General features: G+C 41.3%; 1 protein-coding gene across 15 annotated transcripts; it reads left to right on the plus strand.

Annotated features, from left to right (window-relative positions):
* The first annotated feature begins 2,312 nt into the window (after positions 1 to 2,312).
* Positions 2,313 to 15,338, plus strand: skor1a (SKI family transcriptional corepressor 1a). 15 transcript variants are annotated; one of them, XM_069529377.1, is made up of 11 exons: positions 2,313 to 2,420; positions 4,675 to 4,738; positions 5,951 to 6,223; positions 7,885 to 9,676; positions 10,241 to 10,316; positions 10,405 to 10,476; positions 10,646 to 10,708; positions 11,575 to 11,649; positions 11,743 to 11,850; positions 12,439 to 12,504; positions 14,127 to 15,338. In XM_069529377.1, exons 4-11 carry the CDS (start codon positions 7,895 to 7,897, stop codon positions 14,222 to 14,224), a joined length of 2,340 nt encoding a protein of 779 aa, XP_069385478.1. In that variant the 5' UTR covers positions 2,313 to 2,420; positions 4,675 to 4,738; positions 5,951 to 6,223; positions 7,885 to 7,894; the 3' UTR covers positions 14,225 to 15,338. The 15 variants fall into 15 exon arrangements, with proteins under 15 accessions (XP_069385478.1, XP_069385474.1, XP_069385523.1 ...); XM_069529373.1 differs by lacking the exons at positions 2,313 to 2,420; positions 4,675 to 4,738; positions 5,951 to 6,223 and adding an exon at positions 6,542 to 6,779; XM_069529356.1 differs by lacking the exons at positions 2,313 to 2,420; positions 4,675 to 4,738; positions 5,951 to 6,223 and adding an exon at positions 6,827 to 7,441.
* The last annotated feature ends 3,056 nt before the right edge of the window (positions 15,339 to 18,394 follow it).

Genomic DNA, 18,394 nt, shown 5'->3' on the forward strand with positions numbered 1-18,394 from the left:
GGGAATTTACCTAAAGGAGAAAATATCACGGTCTTCTCACCCCTACAGCCCCTCGCACTGCACAAAAGATTTTACATCAGATCGGCCCCGCTGTACATGTCCAGCGATCTTACAGTTCAGGTCACCTTACGCTCATTTAGAAAGACACAAGCAACATTTTCTGAGCTTGAGCATCTTCTGCGACCTGCAGAGGCAGATTAGGAAAGTTGTTAAGTGTGTAGAAAGCCTGAATGTATAAAAACGTGTAATATCCAGAACATCTATCAACTAGTGGCCTTCATCAGGATTTTCACAAAAAAAACACATTGAATAACATTTAATTGAGACAAGAATGAAGCCACAAGTTAAAAGTTCTATCCATTCAGGCCTTCACAGATACTGTACATGCTTTGATTTCTGCCCCTTAAAACCTTTCTGAACAGATGTATTCATAGATTAAAGCTGTAACATGTATGATAATGAAGTTAAATGAACTTGTATTTAGTATCAGAATGTTTGTAATATTTCCACCACTGTCCTTTGACGTTCGATCAAGGACCATCGAACTTTGTGCTAAACGTCCGTGTGAATGAGAGACAAACAGAACGTTCTTACCAAACCTGAATTTGGTTTCCAGAGGAAAGCTGCATTCACTCGAGCCAATGCATTTAAATGCCGTTATACAGATATTCAAAGTATTGTTATATGTGTGTGTGTTGTCTCGGGGGCTTCTACAGATGTGTAGCCTTCGCAGCCTCCTTAACGCTGCTCGCACTTTGTTCTGCAGTCAAACACCCTGTATGAGATTATTTATAATGTGAGCTATCGACAGGCTGCTTGGGTATTTCATAATTATGTGGCTGTGTGCAACATGAAGGCATCTCAGGACCCTGACACGCACCTGATCAGCCCGTAGTCCGTCTGCGTTGTGTTGTGTGTATTATCGACTTTTTCAAAGGCATCTCAGAGGGCAGGAGGAGGAGGACCGGTTTGATTTCAAAGCTCGTCCACACTTTGATTTTGTATAATTATGCAGAAATTCATTCCGCACTGTATTTGATCATTAAATGAAAGTCGGCTTGAGTGAAATGATCTTGTGATCGAGGCCACCTTCGCTGATCCTCCTGCTGTGACAGATATTTCTTTTGCTATGTGACCCCTTTTTTTTTACGCTGCGACATATTACAACAAATACTCTCCCGAGTCAGAATGCTGCTTATCCTTGTATTTGGTTTCTATGATAAGAATCTGCAGTGGAAAGAGAAGCGGCTGTAAACTGTGTGAACTTGGTGCCACAGAAAAGTGTCATGTTTGAGAAAGTTGATCAGAGGTTGATAATCTGCAGGGTTGTACAGCATCTGTGAAAAACCTTCAGTGACTTCAGCCACAGCGTTCATCATTTTGCTAATGTTACATTTACTGTAGCATATTAAACTAATTAATTAATACATTTACAAAAACCTTGGACGCCTGCGAGGTGGACCACTAATGGAGTTGTCACACGGACGTTTGCTTTCTGACGTCCAGCCCCTTCAGATGATGTCAGGGAGTTCAGTGAGTGTCAAGCCGTTTTCAGACCTGACTTGCAGATGAGCTTCAGAGAGTTGGATGCGGACTTCTCTACAGTTCACACATGCACAGCACAGCAGGGCGGTTCTCTGCTCAGACACGTTCACAACAGCAACACACAGTGAAGCATCAGGCAGGATGTCACGTCTTCCATCCGCTGCAGAGATCACGTGTGTTTGTTCTCAGCACATCAACACTGGCATCGGTTCTTCTCGCCAAAATCTCGACATCTCAACCCTCCGTGCTCACGTTGACTTAAGCACGGGATCTCCCGCTGTGTTCTCCACCGGAGTTTCTGCGAGCTTTGTACCAGAGGGCCAGGCGGAGGAGGCCCGCAGAAACTCCGGAGGCTCATGCGTACACACGTGCACGTCCTCCAGAGAAACTTCATGTCTTAGTGACTTAGTGCGTGTCTGACAGCAGCTTTAGAATCTAGGATCTGCTGCTGTGTTCTCATGTGAGCTCACTCTGGACATGAACCAAGTTTTTACTGTCAGGAGAATCTGCAGATTGTGGTGCACGACTGCAGCTGCAACACCTATTTCTCTTTTTTCGTTTTTGTTTCATAATCATTATTATTATCGTCATACCTTGTACAACCATCTGCTGCAGCGTGAGTTCAAACGGCAGCTCAGATGTTCTCTGCTGCATGTAAATTGATGATCCACGATGTGACCTTTAGAGATAATATGTGCACAATGAAAACCGTGACGCTCCATAATGTCGTGTGTCGGTTCTCTCTCCGGGATATTGACCCAGGTGTTGTCCAGAGATGCGTCTTCATTTCGGGGGGGACATGCTCGTTGCCAAAGGTTCCCACCTACTGACAGTCTATGGTTCCCACCGAGCTGCGTCTGATGACGACCGCCCCTGTAAGTCAACCATCACCCACATCCCTTCATCAGTGTCCTGTAATTAATATGTCACTGTTTCATTTTCCAGTCGTCTGCAGAATCTTTCCCCCCAATAAAATAAAAGGGGCGATCGAAATGCTCTTTTCACCGGAAAGAAAAACAAAATAGGGTAGAAAGCGTTAAAGTGAGCCGAGCAGTGAGGGATCAATAGACCCTTTAGTCCGAGAGGAGGATTGATTGGTCTCTAAAATGGGATTTATAGGGGTCATGGTTTTATATGGTGCTGATACAAGTGTTAATTATAAAACATTTGGCCTCAATTGCTGCTGTTATTAAGTCTGTGCTGATTGATGCAGGTTTGATTTATCTTTATACATCTGTATGATGAAGTGCGTGTGTTTGAGGAATCAGCCTCTTAACATGAAACAGAAGAAACACACACACACACACACACACACTAGAGAAAAATATAATCATGCTTCAGCTTCCATACCAACTCACATGCACTATTTCTTACTCACACACACATAACACACGTGTTATTATGAAGTTTTTTATATGCTGACAAAATACACATTTAAAAAAAAATATTTCTAGGTTGTAATTGGACAATAATACAACAACTGATGTTGCACTAATTAAATAAGAGACTTGGACTTTTGTGCAATAAAACAACAAATAAAACAGGCATTCATTTGTCCCGGCTACAGCAAATGTATTTATAGAATAAGTGAAAGTTTTTTTGTATAAAACCTTTCAAACAAAGTGCAGAACCCAACATACAGAAATACTTTAGAGTAAAAGTGCAAAAGGTTTTTTTCTCTTTCCAAAACATGAAAATCAAATCAATTAAAATAGAAAAAAATGCACTGACATTGAACAGCTCTTCACTGTGCAAAATATTCTTTTACAAGTGACGGAGTCATTCAATCAAATATTTACTTAAAGCAGTGAAATGTGCTCAAGTATATCCAGTCTTTGTGTTTCCTCTGTGGAGGATGTTGAAAGATGGAGAAGCACAAAAGAAAAGAGAATGAGATTAACTGAGGGGGTGTGTGGGGGGAAGGGGGAGGGGGGGGGGACAGGAGATCTTGTATCTGACTTGTATCATATTTTGATGGTGGGGGGGGAATAATAGCAATATGAAAACAAATCAGTGGATTGTTATCCGGATAAATGTCACATTATTATTATTTTTTAGCTTCAAGACGTTTTGCTGCTGAGTGAAGGTTTTGGTTCAATCTCTTCTTAATGAGCAGAGAATGTTATAGTCACAGCTGCTGCACAGTCCTTAAACAACACATCGATATGTTTATAACCTATTGGACTTTTGTCCATGTTTTTATTGATGGTGATTATGAATGTTGTTTTATCGCCAGTGTCCCCAGTGTCTCCACTCTTCTGTGGCACAAAACGTGCGTAAAATTACGCAAATGACGCGTAAATCGGACGCGTTTTGAACGTTACTTTCTTCCGTCGTTGTTGAATAATCCATCAGGTCTGAGGTGACTCTTAAAGTTTAAAACCTGAGGCGCATGAATATTTCAGGTGCGAGGTTTGTTTAAACAATCGAGCGCATATGAATGAGGCCCGTGTCGTTCGGATCCAGCGGTAATAACAAGAGTCGCCTAAAATTACCGCTGAAATGTCTAATTAAAAACTCCGCGCTGCTGATCCAGCCGCGTCAGGCTCACGTTTCCCCGGAATAAGGAGCGACAATGGCCGCATTCAAGTCGGCGGCGTAAATAATTAAAAAGAAAGGAATAATTACAGTATAAAATTGTAATTATTGGCGGGGGCTGCAGGGGGAAGCCTCTCCGCGGTGAAAGAGGAGAGGATGCGCTCAGGATCAGGTTCAGCATCAATATTGCAGGGAGATAAAACTGGTGTAGCTCGAACACAGTCTGATGGTGCTTATACACACAGTCATCTCACACACACTCACACACACATACACACACTCTCCTCACACACACACACACACACACACACACACACACTCACACACACACACACACTCTCTCCTCACACACACTCAGGAGTGCATGAAGTGTATCTGCCGTGGTGTCACTTTATTTTTAATAAAAACCATTGGATGGTTTCTGTCCTTTGACAGATTCATAGAATAACTCACTGCAGGGCCGGTGTAACATTTTCTGGGGTCCGCTGGCTCCTCTTACGTTGCTCTTGTACTTCTTTAATATTATTTTTATTTCTTTAACTTTCACAGTTAATTCACTAAACTGCTTGTGTTGTTGTTTTTTGTCTCTAGCCTTTGATACGACCACTGGATTGAAGTGGTGCCTCTACAGCAGCAGGAGACGCTGCAGATAAATGTGAGCTTTTACTGTTAAAAATATAAATAACCCACCATTAGTGATGTGACAGTGCTGCAGTAAAGATTTGTTTAGGTAAAAATCGCAGTTTGGATTAAAATAAGTATTTTGTTAAGGTTCATTGTCACCTTTAATTCCTTCGATCCCCGTCATAATTACTACTACCACTAGAGGGTGCAGTATTTAAGACATATGTCCCTTTAAAATTATAATAAAGCTTCATTCGCCACTTATCTTCTAGACTGGTACATAAATAACTGCTAATGCTAACTTTAGCTTTATAGCGATTTAATCTTTAATTTATTAGATGTTCAAAGAAAATAAAAATGCTAATCAGTCTCTCAATATCAGGTGAGCATATTGAAATTATTATTATTTTTTGTTTATTGTCAGTCAAACATTCTAAGATGCTGAATTAACTTAAAAAAATAATTATATAAGAAGATGTAAACTGCTAGTTAATTTAATCAGAATTGTTTTATATTTCTCTATCAGGCCACTTATTGATAAATCATTCCATCTTTAGAGGAGCGGTTGAGTCAGTATCACTAGACAACATAATGAAGCTGTCATGAAATGTGAGGCTCGATTTGGGCCCAATGACCATTTTGAAGCTCCTGAGCCCTGCAGGACGTTGATCCGGCCATGACAAGGAGCAGAATGTTCCTTTAAGTGACGTTTTTATTAAAGGAGAATGATAAAACAACTAACTTTTATATTTTCAGCTTGGATGCAGCCTCCACTATAAAACCAGGTAGGATATACTATAGTGATGAAAACAGAATGAATGGATCTGTCACCAAATTTTAGTGTTTGTTTTTTTTAAAGGTGTCAATACTTGTGTTTGTTGTTGTAGCTATATTCTGGTTATTAATAATGGATTAAGGTCTTCAAGGTGACAAATGGGCTGAATATGTTTTCCCTTCTTGCATTTACAGATTGTGTGTGTGTGTGTGTGTGTGTGTGTGTGTGTGTGTGTGTGTGTGTGTGTGTGTGTGTGTGTGTGTGAGACAGTGTGACAGTGTGGCCTGAGGCGTCAGCTCATCCCAGATTCACTTCATTTTCAAATCATTGAAAACAAACGCACACAGATTATTTTGTGAACGGATGAATAAAAGCCTCCAAATACAAACCATGTTATATTTGATTTGTTTGTTTATTTTAATTCCTCCATCTCTTCTTCTTCTTCTCTTCTCACTCCTTCCATCACAGAGGCCTCGGATTGATTTGCCTGGCCGGTGTGGAAGCCTAACAGATGGTGGTGTAACTTGATAAATGAGCCCGGGCCTTTTGTCATTCTTCTTCCCCTCCATCGTGCCACTCGTGCTGCCTCTGTTTGTCAGCTCGCTCCTGCTGCAGTGGAAATAATCCTCAATACACACTGTGCATGATAGGCCAGTTATAGCCTAGTGGTTCCCAATATGGGGTCTGGGGGCCCCCTAGAGGGTCCATCCTTGACGGGATCCAGGAGGAGGAAGAGAGGGGGTGAGAATGATTTTCATTATTGAAATTTTACAGATTCAGATTTTTTTGTTTGATTGTTTGATGCTGCTTTTTCTCTTAATTATAATTAAAACCCATTTGTGATGATAAATGTTTTTAATTGAAGGTCAGCAGGGCCCTAATTTGATGTGAAGTCTTATTTTTTCTGGTCACGTTTGTGCGTAAAAACATCCACTTGTAAATTAAAACTGGTATAGTGGCTTTGGATGTGTAGGTGTGTGTGTCTCTGGTGTGTGTGTGAGAGAGCGAGAGGGTGGGAGGGAGGGGGAGAGAGAGAGAGAGAGAGATGCCATGTGCTCCGTTTCTACTCGCCATTTACCTCCCCGGGCTCCTGCAGGATGGAGGTCCTGTCTGCTGCTGCTGAAACAAACTGAAATTAACTGACTCCAGCTCAGAGTCTCTGCTGTCACCGCCTCGTCTTCACCTCCTGGACTCACTGGACCTGAATTGACATTTTCTTTATTTTCACATTATTTATTATCATTTTTTTCCCCATCCTTAACTCCACTGGAGCGTGTCGTCTTTTACGCAGAGAAAGGTATGATTATTGTTTTTCATAATTAATAACCAGGAGTTGTGAGTTATTCTGTGCATACATGGCCTCATATTTAGGGGCTGGTCAAACGCTGGCTATCAACGGATCCAAAATAGCTCCTATTCACGTCAGTCATTTAAGGTGAACCAATACAGCGGCCGCAGGCTCTTTACGCGCATTTCCGCGGCCTGCGTAAAGTGGCTGGAGGCAAAAAGTAAGTATGCGCAGGAGAACGTGAGATAGGCCCGCTTCAACCTAATTCCGAGCAACTGGCTGAGGCTAATCTGCGCAGAAGCTTTAATTATATATAGGGTTGGTCTTTTATTAACAATGCCAAGACGCACGCCTGGATCTGTGTAATTATCAGGAAAGCAGCTTACGCTTGTTCTTTTCCTCTCCGCTAAGCGCATTGCTGCAGCTCAGGATGCATCTTCCTTCTGTCCTGATCCGCGCGTAAGGATCTTATGTGACTCTTAAGCAGTTGCCCCATAAGTGCTGAGCTGATTTTGAGGATAAGGAGGAGCAGAGGATCCACTGCAGCTCAGGAACCTAGATAACCTGAGAGAGGAGGCCGAGGGACGCGGGGAGGAATGAGACGAGAAATAATTAACCACACGACTGATTGATTTCACATCTCACTGTCACCTCATGAAATACAGCCCAACGTTAGTTATTGTAATTTTATTTAAAATGTATAAGAATACCATTGTTATTATTATTGTTATTATTAATGTTATTATTGTTTTTATTGTTCCATATGAACATCCAGATTAAACGACGTTTGTTTAATACTATAATTGTAATTACATATTATTATAACTGTAATATTATAATTGTATAATATTTTATAATAAGGCTTGTAATTAATAATAACTAATAACTAGTTATTTTCTCCTTTTGCCTGATTTTTAGAAACAGCATTCTTCCCTAATATCATGACTATGATTTATTATTTTTCTATTACTCTAAAGATTTGATTGTTTTTTTTTGCATGTTGCAGTTTCAATTAACCCAAACTGATTAATTTCAACATGTTGCAAAGAAGATTTTATTCATCCTGCTGTAAAACAGGCCTCCGGTTCACTGCAGTTTTCTCTGTGACTCGCAGGCTTCCAGGGATGGAGTCGATGCCCGGACAGCTTCGAGACGCGGGACGAGACGCCAGCTCTTCCCCGAGTTCCAAGCAGGACGCACCGAGCTTCTCCAGCAGCCTGAAGCCAAACCAAGTGAGCGAGACCTCCTTGTACGGGGTCCCCATCGTGTGTCTGGTCATAGACGGGAAGGAGCGGCTCTGCCTGGCGCAGATTTCCAACACGCTGCTGAAAAACTACAGCTACAACGAGATCCACAACCGCCGGGTGGCTTTGGGCATCACCTGCGTGCAGTGCACCCCCGTCCAGCTGGAGCTCCTGCGGCGCGCCGGGGCCATGCCCATCTCCTCCAGGCGTTGCGGCATGATCACCAAGCGGGAGGCCGAGAGGCTCTGCAAGTCCTTCCTGGGGGCGCACAGCCCCCCCAAGCTGCCGGAGAACTTCGCATTTGACGTGTGTCACGACTGCGCCTGGGGCTGCAGAGGCAGCTTCATCCCGGCCAGGTACAACAGCTCCAGAGCAAAGTGCATCAAGTGCAGCCTCTGCAACATGTATTTCTCCCCGAATAAATTCATCTTCCACTCGCACCGCACCCCGGAGTCCAAGTACCTGCAGCCGGACGCGGCCAACTTCAACTCGTGGAGACGCCACTTGAAACTGACGGATAAAAAACAGTCCGATGACATTAACCACGCGTGGGAGGATGTAAAGGCCATGTTCAACGGGGGGAGCAGAAAGAGGACTCTGCCCATGAGCGGGTCGTCCATGTCGTCGTCGATGAAATCACAGGCCTCGTCCAGCTTGGCCCAAACCAGCTCCCCTGAGATCCCCCACAAAACTTTACGGTGCGACGAGGACCAGGGGAACACTAACCTGAGTCTGGCGAGCGGCACACGGAGCTACCCGATCATCCCAGTGCCCAGCAAGAGCTTCGGCATGCTCCAGAAAATCCCCCCACCTCTGTTCCCCCACCACCCCTATGGCTTCCCCAGCTACGGACTGTGTCAGAAAAAGAGTGATGGTGTGCCTGACGCGAACAAAACCAATGTGCCCGGGATGTTCTGGCCTGGCGCAAAGGACACTCTCTACCCTGCTTTCCCCATGTTCTGGCCCACACCCGGCGGCCTCCCCTTGCCACCATACCCAGGCTCCCCACCCAAACCTCTCCCTGAGCTGCCCGGCATCCGGCAGGCTGAGCTCGACTTATCTGACCAAAGTGACCGGGGCGCGAACACACCCAAAGACACCAGCACCCACCACCCTCACCACCAGCAGGACGGCGGGGAGCGCTGCCCCAGCTCCCAGTCCTCATCCACCAGGAACGACGAGGACAAATCCGGGGACGAGACACCCCCGAGGAAGATCAGCTACATGTCGGCCTTCAGACCCGTGGTGAAAGACGCGGAGACCATCGCCAAACTATACAGCAACCGGGACAGCTACGGCGTGCGCCCTGGCTACCTGTCCCCGGATTTTATCAGCGAGAGCTCCAGCTACAGATCGATATCACCGGACCGGGACAGCGTGGTGGACGAAGACGACGACCTGGACGTGGATGTGGAGTCCAACCGGGGACAGGACGATAATGAGCCCATTCGGATCTCACCGGGAGGGGGCCACCGTGACTCCCCTGTGCCGGAGCGCGTCTCCTCTGGTGCTGAGGAGAGCCAGGAGCAGCCTGGCGCCTCCAGCCCCGGAGCATCAGCAGCATCAGCAGCATCAGCATCAGCAGCATCACCGGAGGAGTGCGCACACACTGGGTCATCAGACGAGGACAGGCTGATGCGTAATAGCTCTCCTCTTCATGAAGTAAGATTAGATTAAATGAAACTTTAATGATCCCCGTGGGGGAAGTAGAATTGTCGCAGTGGTGGAGAATATGATGGAGAGTTTATAGAAGAGAGGGGGGGTCGATCAAAATGTAATCAAGATCAAGTGAAGTGGAATTTAAAAAAAGATAAAGGTGTTTGATGGACGTGTGTCAAGGTTAATAAGGAGACCTGGCGTTTGGAGAAAGAGTCACTGTCCTGCCGAGGTGCGCAAAGCAACGAGGCCTCATCCATCAACCAGGCTCCATCTTAATTTATACTAATGTTTCTGCAGCTTTGAATCAGGATCATTAAACTATAAAACCCTAATTTATCCTGATTTATTTTTGATGCATTCGTATTAAAATGCTTCTCTCTTCAGATACATGAGATATTTTACCACTTGAGGCTTTTTCAGTGTTTTCATGTAGGAATCACTCACATGCAGGCTCCGTGTTTTTGTTCCTGAACAACCGAGGTCTCCAATTAAGTGAAGAACCGCAGTAAATGACGTGTAATTGCTGCGCGTTATTAAAGGCCCACGTGTGTGCGCTTGGTTTTGCAGGTGTACGCTCATGAAAAGGAAAAGGAGCCTTCGTCCTTTGGGGCGAAACAATCGAGCAGCCCGCGCAGATCCAACGGTAATTATTTACCCAAATTATCTTATTGGTTATTTACGCAAATTGAGGCGTTTTGTCTGACAGATATTTGCGCTTGTTTTGGGTTTAGGAGCTCATCACGTGTCTGAGATACAGAACCAACGCACTGCAGCAGCCTATCAGGAGCACAGGGACAGACAAGGTCTTCAATGATTACATTTTAGACTATTACTAATTAAAAATATCAGAAATACCAATTTTTATCTCTTTTAGCTTTCCTCATGTGTGTCCACAGACCTCTTCCATGTCACGGTGTTCACGGTGATGACTTAATTGCAGGTTTAATTGCGTGTTTTGTTGTTCTTGCGCAGCCGATGGGGCTTTACGCATCGACATCAGCGTGCATGAAAGAGATCTGGAGAACATGGCGAAAGGTAAGAGGCTGTTTTCAGCATCAAAAGCAAATAAAGGAGAGTTAGAAAAAGGAGGCAGGTGATTAATTATCATGAGTAAATATTCTTGTTTTCGTTTTCATTTGGACGCCAACAGGCCTGTGCACCACATTTAAATAAGCAGGATATTTATTTTTTAAATGTAAGACATTACATTTAATTATTCACTAATTAAATAGAGATTTTACATTTATAAACACAACATTTAACTCTGTACAAATGTGTTCAGGGATTCATTGTTGAGGATAAAATAAAAATCTTCATACATGTTCATTTTCATCTGCTAAAAGCCCAGAGCTGACGTGCCAAAATCTAAACAGTGAATTTACATTTTCAAGGCCTAAAGTGTTTCCATAGTTGTTAACCACTTAATCACGAGATGTGGGGGTTTTGACTTATTATTGTAAGAGGAAATCGTTTAGAGGCTATTAATATTTTAAGGAACAGAGCCATAACCCCGAGGCTCGGCAGCTAATTATTTTACAACGCTTGGAAAAACCCTGGGACTCCATTATTATCGTCTCAGGCTCCAGGCAATGCATGGCAATTACTGTGGCAGCGAGCGAGAGCAAAGCAGTGAAATGGTTGTTATCCACGATGTAAACGCACCTGAAGTCGCTTTGCTTTGCCTGACATGGATCCGTGTGCGCACAAATTCAAAATATATCATCGGTCAAATCACACTGACGAGGACAGAGAAGGTGGTTTTCATATATTTGGTGTTTCATTCTCACCCCTGATGGTTATTCATCAGCTCTGTGACAGATGGCTGTTTCAGTGGCTTTTGGTGAAATATACTCTTATTGTTTTTTAAACTGACATGGTTTGGTTTTTATTTTCCTTTGCAGAGGAATTGCAGAAGCAGCTCGTGGAGCAAGTGGAGCTGAGGAAAAAGTTGGAGAGAGAATTCCAGCATTTAAAAGGTAGGAGCAAAGTGAGTCTGAGTCAAAGTCACAGAGAGGGGTATTTTTGTCCTTGTGAATCCATAAGTGTCTTTAAATTTATCAATGTCACAGACTTTGCATCTGATGTGGCCTTCGGTTCTTCAGATAATTTTCAGGATCAGATGAAGCGTGAGCTGTCCTACAGAGAGGAAATGGTCCAGCAGCTGCAGATTGTTCGAGGTTGGTGTCTTTCTAAACTTTGCTCCTTCATAGATCCTGACTGTGAAGTGGATGTAGATCAATTCTCTTTAAGGTTTATGGGAAAATAAATTTAAAATCATCAATCAATCGGAACCAACTTGCAAAAGGAAAAGTGACACTTGCATATTGAAATATTGGCCATTTGTGTGCAGCCTTTTTACTGTAAACTCCATATTTTTTTTCCTCCTGCAGTTGAATTGTGGATTTTTTTTTATTGGGAGATATTAAAAGGTGAAACTGACACCACTTTGTTTTGTATGCAAAGGTTATTTTCTCCTAAATCATGCTCTGGAAAATAGAAAAGACAGCCCATTATGTGGCACTGTATCAGTTACATGCACGAGACAGCAACTAATGCCAGCCGTTAAAGGATTGGTTTAATGTTACAGTAGTTTAAATACAGGGTTCAAGTACACAGAGGGGTCACTCTAAATACCATAAGGGCAAACGGCATACATTACACTCCTTCACTTCCCATGCTACACAGCAGCTCACGTTTTCTTTCTTTTCTCCTTTGGTTTCTTTTTTGTCCGTTTTTATTCGTTTTTTTTTGTTTTTTTTTAATAGACACTTTGTGCAGCGAGTTGGACCAAGAGAGAAAGGCTCGTTATGCAATACAGCAGAAGCTAAAAGGTAAATTTATCTGGACCCAAAAGAAACATGAACACATGACACTTTTTTTAACCTACAAATATAAATAATATGCAAGTGCTACTTTTTTTTTTTATTGAAAATCTCTTGTGATGGATATTTACAGTGAGACACCATTAAAGGATTGGTTCACATTTATTCAACTTAGACTTAAAACAATGTTCAGACGACCAAATGTATATTTAAAGTCAACAGTTCTCATTCTCTGCAGAAAACATATCAATTGAGCTCAAGATCATTTGAGGCTCTAATCTGAATCCACTCAAATCTGCTCTTTTAATGGAGTCACAAACTTTTCTGGACAGATTTTCCCTTTGTCGTTACTCTGTTGCTCAGCATGGAAACACTTCACTGTATTTTCAATTTGCGCAAAAGAAACTTTAGTGGAAACACTGAAAATACACTTGAAATATCCTAAAAAAAAGAATAAAACATGATGTACAGGATTCACACGACTGAAGTGAAGCAGACTCACAATCCTTCAGACAAACATAAATAGTGTATTTTACACATGTTGTTGTTTAGACCTTTGCCTGCTGCTCTTTTTAACTACGTCATCTTCTGCAGCGGTTGAATGAACCAACATTTGTCTCGATTAACCAGCTCCTAAAATTGGCCCAGAAGTTGTGGATGGGAACAAAGTTTATTTAAACCACATTTAGATGGAATCCTGGTTTGAGAAAACTAAACTTAAAAACTTTCAAATCTGTGACTCGGGCTCTTGAAGGATTTTTTTTTTTATCCCTCATCACTTCCACTGAGATCATCAGAAGAACAATCGGGACTCGACTGCCAACTTGGCAACGCATACAGCCACCCAGGGGTCCCAGGTCCCCGGGGGGCCGCCAGGTTTACTCCATTTAATTTGAGTCTGCATCATTTGATTAACTGCATATTTGTCAGAAATTTGTGCTGCTGAAGTGTGACTGCAACTAGGACTGGTTCTCCATCCTCCATCTCCTGGGCCTGGGTTTATTAGGGTATTTCATGAAACTGCCTTAATTCTGTAATTGTGTCGAGACATTAAGTTCTTGGGGCCGTGTAATGTTATCCCATCATGAAGGAAACATAAGACTGTATCCAAAATTTTGGAATTGTGATTTTTTTCTGGGAAATAGTTAATATGAAAAAATAATAACCAACTATAAATTAATTTAATAATCAATTTCTCCCTTTTTTCAACCAAACATGTTGAATTTATTATCATAGAAAAATTGGGAGACTAAAGCAAATATTCAAATTTAGCTTTTATGCTTTAAAAGTATTTATAAACCATACATTTCTAATTAGTAATGAATTTATCAACTGCTGCCTCGTGTCTGACGATATGGATATAATGAGATCTCCATATTGGGCTGAACAGGAGCCACAACACAACACATTTGTGCCCCCGTGCCTCGTAACAGGTGAATCCAGCCAATGGTCTGTGTGGACGTGTGAGATTTGCTTTAAGACACTTGTGAAAAATGTGAATCAATCCTTTTGACAACATCTCAGGAGAAAATAAACAGCTCACGACTCACAGCTGATCAATTGGACGACAGGTTGTGAAAGTGTTCTGTGTGTGTCTGCATGTTCTCACTGGTGGACCCGTTCCTCCCCAGAAGCTCACGACGCCCTTCACCATTTCTCCTGCAAGATGCTCACCCCCCGTCAGTGCACGGGAGCCTGCACCTTCAAACCCCCGCTGCTGCCTCCGTAGTGCCCGGCACAACCCCTGCACCTGACCCCAGCACAGCCAAAAAAAAAAGAAAAGAAAGGAAAACACACTCACACACACAGATCCACCTCGAGAGCTCTCGTGTGTTCACCTCTCACCTGTGACCCCAGGATTTACCCCCCTGCTGTACAGACACACCACTCATCTCAGCACCTGAGCGAAGACGTCGAGCCTCGGAGAAGATTCTGGCAGCGACGTCTCCTCAGAAAAACTGAACTCTTGAGTAAACAGAGATCAGGATTTACTTTAAAAACACGGATCAAGGGATCGTTGATCTGAGGCTGCGACGCTGACACCAAGGAGCCTCTCTGTCCGTCTGCTCTCTAGCTATCCTGAAAAGAGAAAAAAAAACAATATACATATACATAAATATATATCACGTGACAATGTGCAATGGTTTGTATATTTGTGATATTAAGTTGAAGATGTATCTCATTATTTAGCTTTTGTTGCTTGTTTGAACATGTTGAGTTTTTACATCTCTGTGTTATTTATCCGTCTTTGCTTTCCTTTGTTGTTCAGATGATTTGTATGTTGTTAAGCACTTTAAATGGGCAACATTTCTGAATTTGACCATGCCGTCCGATACCAAATTCTTCAAATAGAGAGATTGCTTTTGTTTGAATGGAGCACATTATTGTGAGCACTTACTTCAGCAGCCGTTCAGGTTTGATATCAAACAATAAAAAACACTTTCTGTCACCGAGCTGCGTCTCATACGAACTTTGAAGTGATGATTAAAAGTCTTGAGCCATTTCTAGGTACCATGTACAGTTTACAGTGTTTTATCACATAGGTTCCTCTGTTTCAGGGTTTTTTCTATCATCACACGCCTCTGTGAGTCCAAACAGACAAAACCAAAACTTTTTCCTATCATCTGATGGTGTTTTTTAAGAGAAAGACTCTGTATAAAAATACATGTTAACTGCCACACAGCTGCTTTTCTTTTCCTCTCATTTGTTGGATTTGGTTTGTTATTTAAAAAAAAAAAAAAAAAAAATACAAAGAGTCCTTCTAAAAGAAATAAATCCTGGTTTCACTGTCTCGACCATTCATGTATGTACCCATGTCAATATGAATAAAACGTGAAAGCTACTTTCTGCTTTATATCTTTAATTTCTTCCACTGGTGTGAGCCTGACACCTGCTGGCTCCCGTACAGAATAACTCCTCCTGAGACGGATCATGTTTCCTCTCATTGTATTTGAGATCAACATGATCTCTTTCATTAGGCGGCTACATCAGTGCATGACATGTGCAGTCGACTTATAATGTTTGACGTGGAGTCAGGGGAGCAGGCTGATCTAATAGTGAAATCTAATTCTTCTGATGGAGGGACTAATAGATATTGATTACACGGCCCTCTGTCCCTGGATGCTTCATACTGAGATAGATACTCACATAATGTCACTGACGCACGGTGAATATTAATTTTTTGTGAAGGTAATTGCCCTGTGTGGCAAAACCAGTTCCCTTTGAATACTAACAAGGTCGACGCTGAGCTGAGCTGAAGTCCTGAGGCAGCGATCGGCTGCTTCACTCCTTTTTTGTTTAGATGTTTAACATCCAAACACAAAACCTGATTTAGGTTGATGTGTGGTGACAGCAGGGATGGATTATGTGACAATGGGGATAAGTAACAACCTCCTCCTCAGCACAAATACAGAGGAAGACCAACAACTACATGAGTGTGGTCCTTTTTTCTCTCATGGTTCTTTTGTGACTTTTTGTTCTTTTGAATCTCTTTTGTGTCTCTCTGTTGGTGTTTTGCATCTGTTTTTAATGTATTTTATCTGATTAGCTGCTTTATCAGAGGCTGACAGGATAGTGACTCTAAAGACAGGTGATGGAGACGAGTTGACTCTCAGCACAGAGTCTCTGTAGAAAAGTCTGGTTACTGGTTGACAGTTCTTTACCGTGTGATCTACCGGGGCTCCTCTCTCCTGTCGTCCTGCATCTTTGAGGTCGTTTCACGTGTATTTGTGTTTGCTTTATGTTTCTATGTGACACTTTTGCACATTTTTCAAAATTAATTTAGCATCTTTTGCCTTTTTGTGTTGGTTTTAGTCATTTTATAGCCACATGTCTCTTCATTGTCTGTGTCTTTTGTGCATATTTTTTTAATTTTTTTTAATCTTTTAGTCATTTTGCGTCTCTAGTGGTGACTTTGCATCTTCCTCTGATATGTTTGTGTATCTTTTGTAGTTCTCTTTAAGGTTGTTTTGTCTTTTGGAATTTTTTTTTCATTCATTTTTGGTTGTTTTGTGTCTCAGGTCATTTTATCTCAATCTTTTGTTGTGCTCTTTGCAGTATTTGTATACTTTTTGTACAGATTTTGCATTTATTTGCAGTCATTTGGCATCTTTTTAGTTTTTATTGTTTCTGCAGCTTCTTCTTGTTGTTGTTCTACGTCACTCTGTCGTGTGTTTTCTTTACTGTTGTGGCTCCTTCACCACTTGTGTCCCCAGGTGTTGCCCAGCAGGCCTGTTCATATGCCTATGACGAAAAGCTGAAAGAAATGTGTCCTAAACAATGTGATCTCAGGCTTTTCTAAATATTGCAAGAGATGTAGAGTCTGTGGTGAGTTTAAGGACATTGGGCCTGAAAGCTACTGACTGACTGGCATGACAAATTATTTCATTATAGCTTCATAATGGTTTTGAATTAGGGTTCAAAGATTTCATCCTAAAAGTGTTCCCACAATGCTCCACAGTGCAGGTGCTGTACGTGACATCCTGATAAAAAAAAACGTGTCTCACTACCACACTTCACACTGGATGCTGATATTTCATATTTAATAAGTAATTTAAATATTAAACAAACAATATGAATTAGACAGATAGAGCGAACGGGAACAATATTTTAAACAATAATCTAAACAAAACAATAAACCAAATATATCACATATACTCTTTTGCCTTGTCAATCATTTCATATGATTATACACAAAACCCTCCTACACACAACATGTTGTTGAACACAGTGTGTGTTGTCGTCAGGTCACATCACCAAACTTTATTGTGAGAAGTTGTCGTACTGTTCTCGTTTAATAATTTACACCGTACAGGAACAGAGATGTGTTTTTTATCTAGTTTTATCTGATAATCGTGCAAAAAGCCAAATGTGTTTTGATGTAAAAGTGATTTTTTTTGTTCATTGTATTGTTTTAAATCTTTACATTCAATTATTTCATAACAAACAGGCTGAAGTTTAGTTTAGGACAAAACACTGAGGAGAATCTGGAGCTGACGATTCACTCCATGTTATTTTAGATTCAGCTTTATTTGAAGTGATAGGGCGCCACCTACTGGCTTAATCAGTATATCATCTTTTACCTAAATCTGTTTTTCTGATGATATTTACAGATGATTTAAAACAGTGGTGTCAAATTAGTGTCAAGATCCTGTCATTTACATTTTTTCAGTAAAACTGCGCTCATCACATCTCACTGAAAAAATCTGAGTTTTAAGATTGAATTATTTCATGTATATTTAATTTTCTTACTTTTTCCTTTCTTTGTCGTCATTTTGAATCTATTTGTGGCTGTTTTGCATCTGTACGCATTTTGTTTTTATTCGTAGTTGTTTGACATCTTTGTGTATTTGTTTTGTGTTTCTTCTATGGATGTTTTCCTTCACTTTGTGATGTTTTTTCATCTTTTTGTGTTTGTTTTGATTTTTTTCATCTTTTTGTTTGTTTTGCTTCTTTCATCTTTTTATATTTGTTTGGCTTCTTTCATCTTTTTATACTTGTTTGACTTTTTTCATCTTTTAGCGTTTGTTTGACTTTTTCATCCTTTTGTGTTTGTTTGGATTTTTTAAATCTTTTTGTTTGTTCGACTTTTTCATCTGTTTGTGCTTGTTTTGCTTGTCTTTTCCCCTCATTGCAATATTTTGCAGATAAATTAATGCTTTATCGAATCATTCTCTTTAGTTATAAGAAATGGAGAAATATTAAGCCCTTCATTTTTATGTGCCAAGTAAAGTCCATGTGTCTGTGTCTAAAATGATGAAATGTTCATATAGAAGTTGTCGTATTATTGTAAACTGTAAAAAATTAATTATTTTTCCAAAAACAAAGTACAAAGGACATGATGTCATTATCCTCAGTCCTACTTTTGTTTTGTGTTCTGTAGCTTTAAGTCTCATCAAAT

Source organism: Paralichthys olivaceus, chromosome 1 (genome assembly GCF_024713975.1).
Source record: "Paralichthys olivaceus isolate ysfri-2021 chromosome 1, ASM2471397v2, whole genome shotgun sequence".
In the NCBI taxonomy this organism is placed as follows: Eukaryota; Metazoa; Chordata; class Actinopteri; order Pleuronectiformes; family Paralichthyidae; genus Paralichthys; species Paralichthys olivaceus.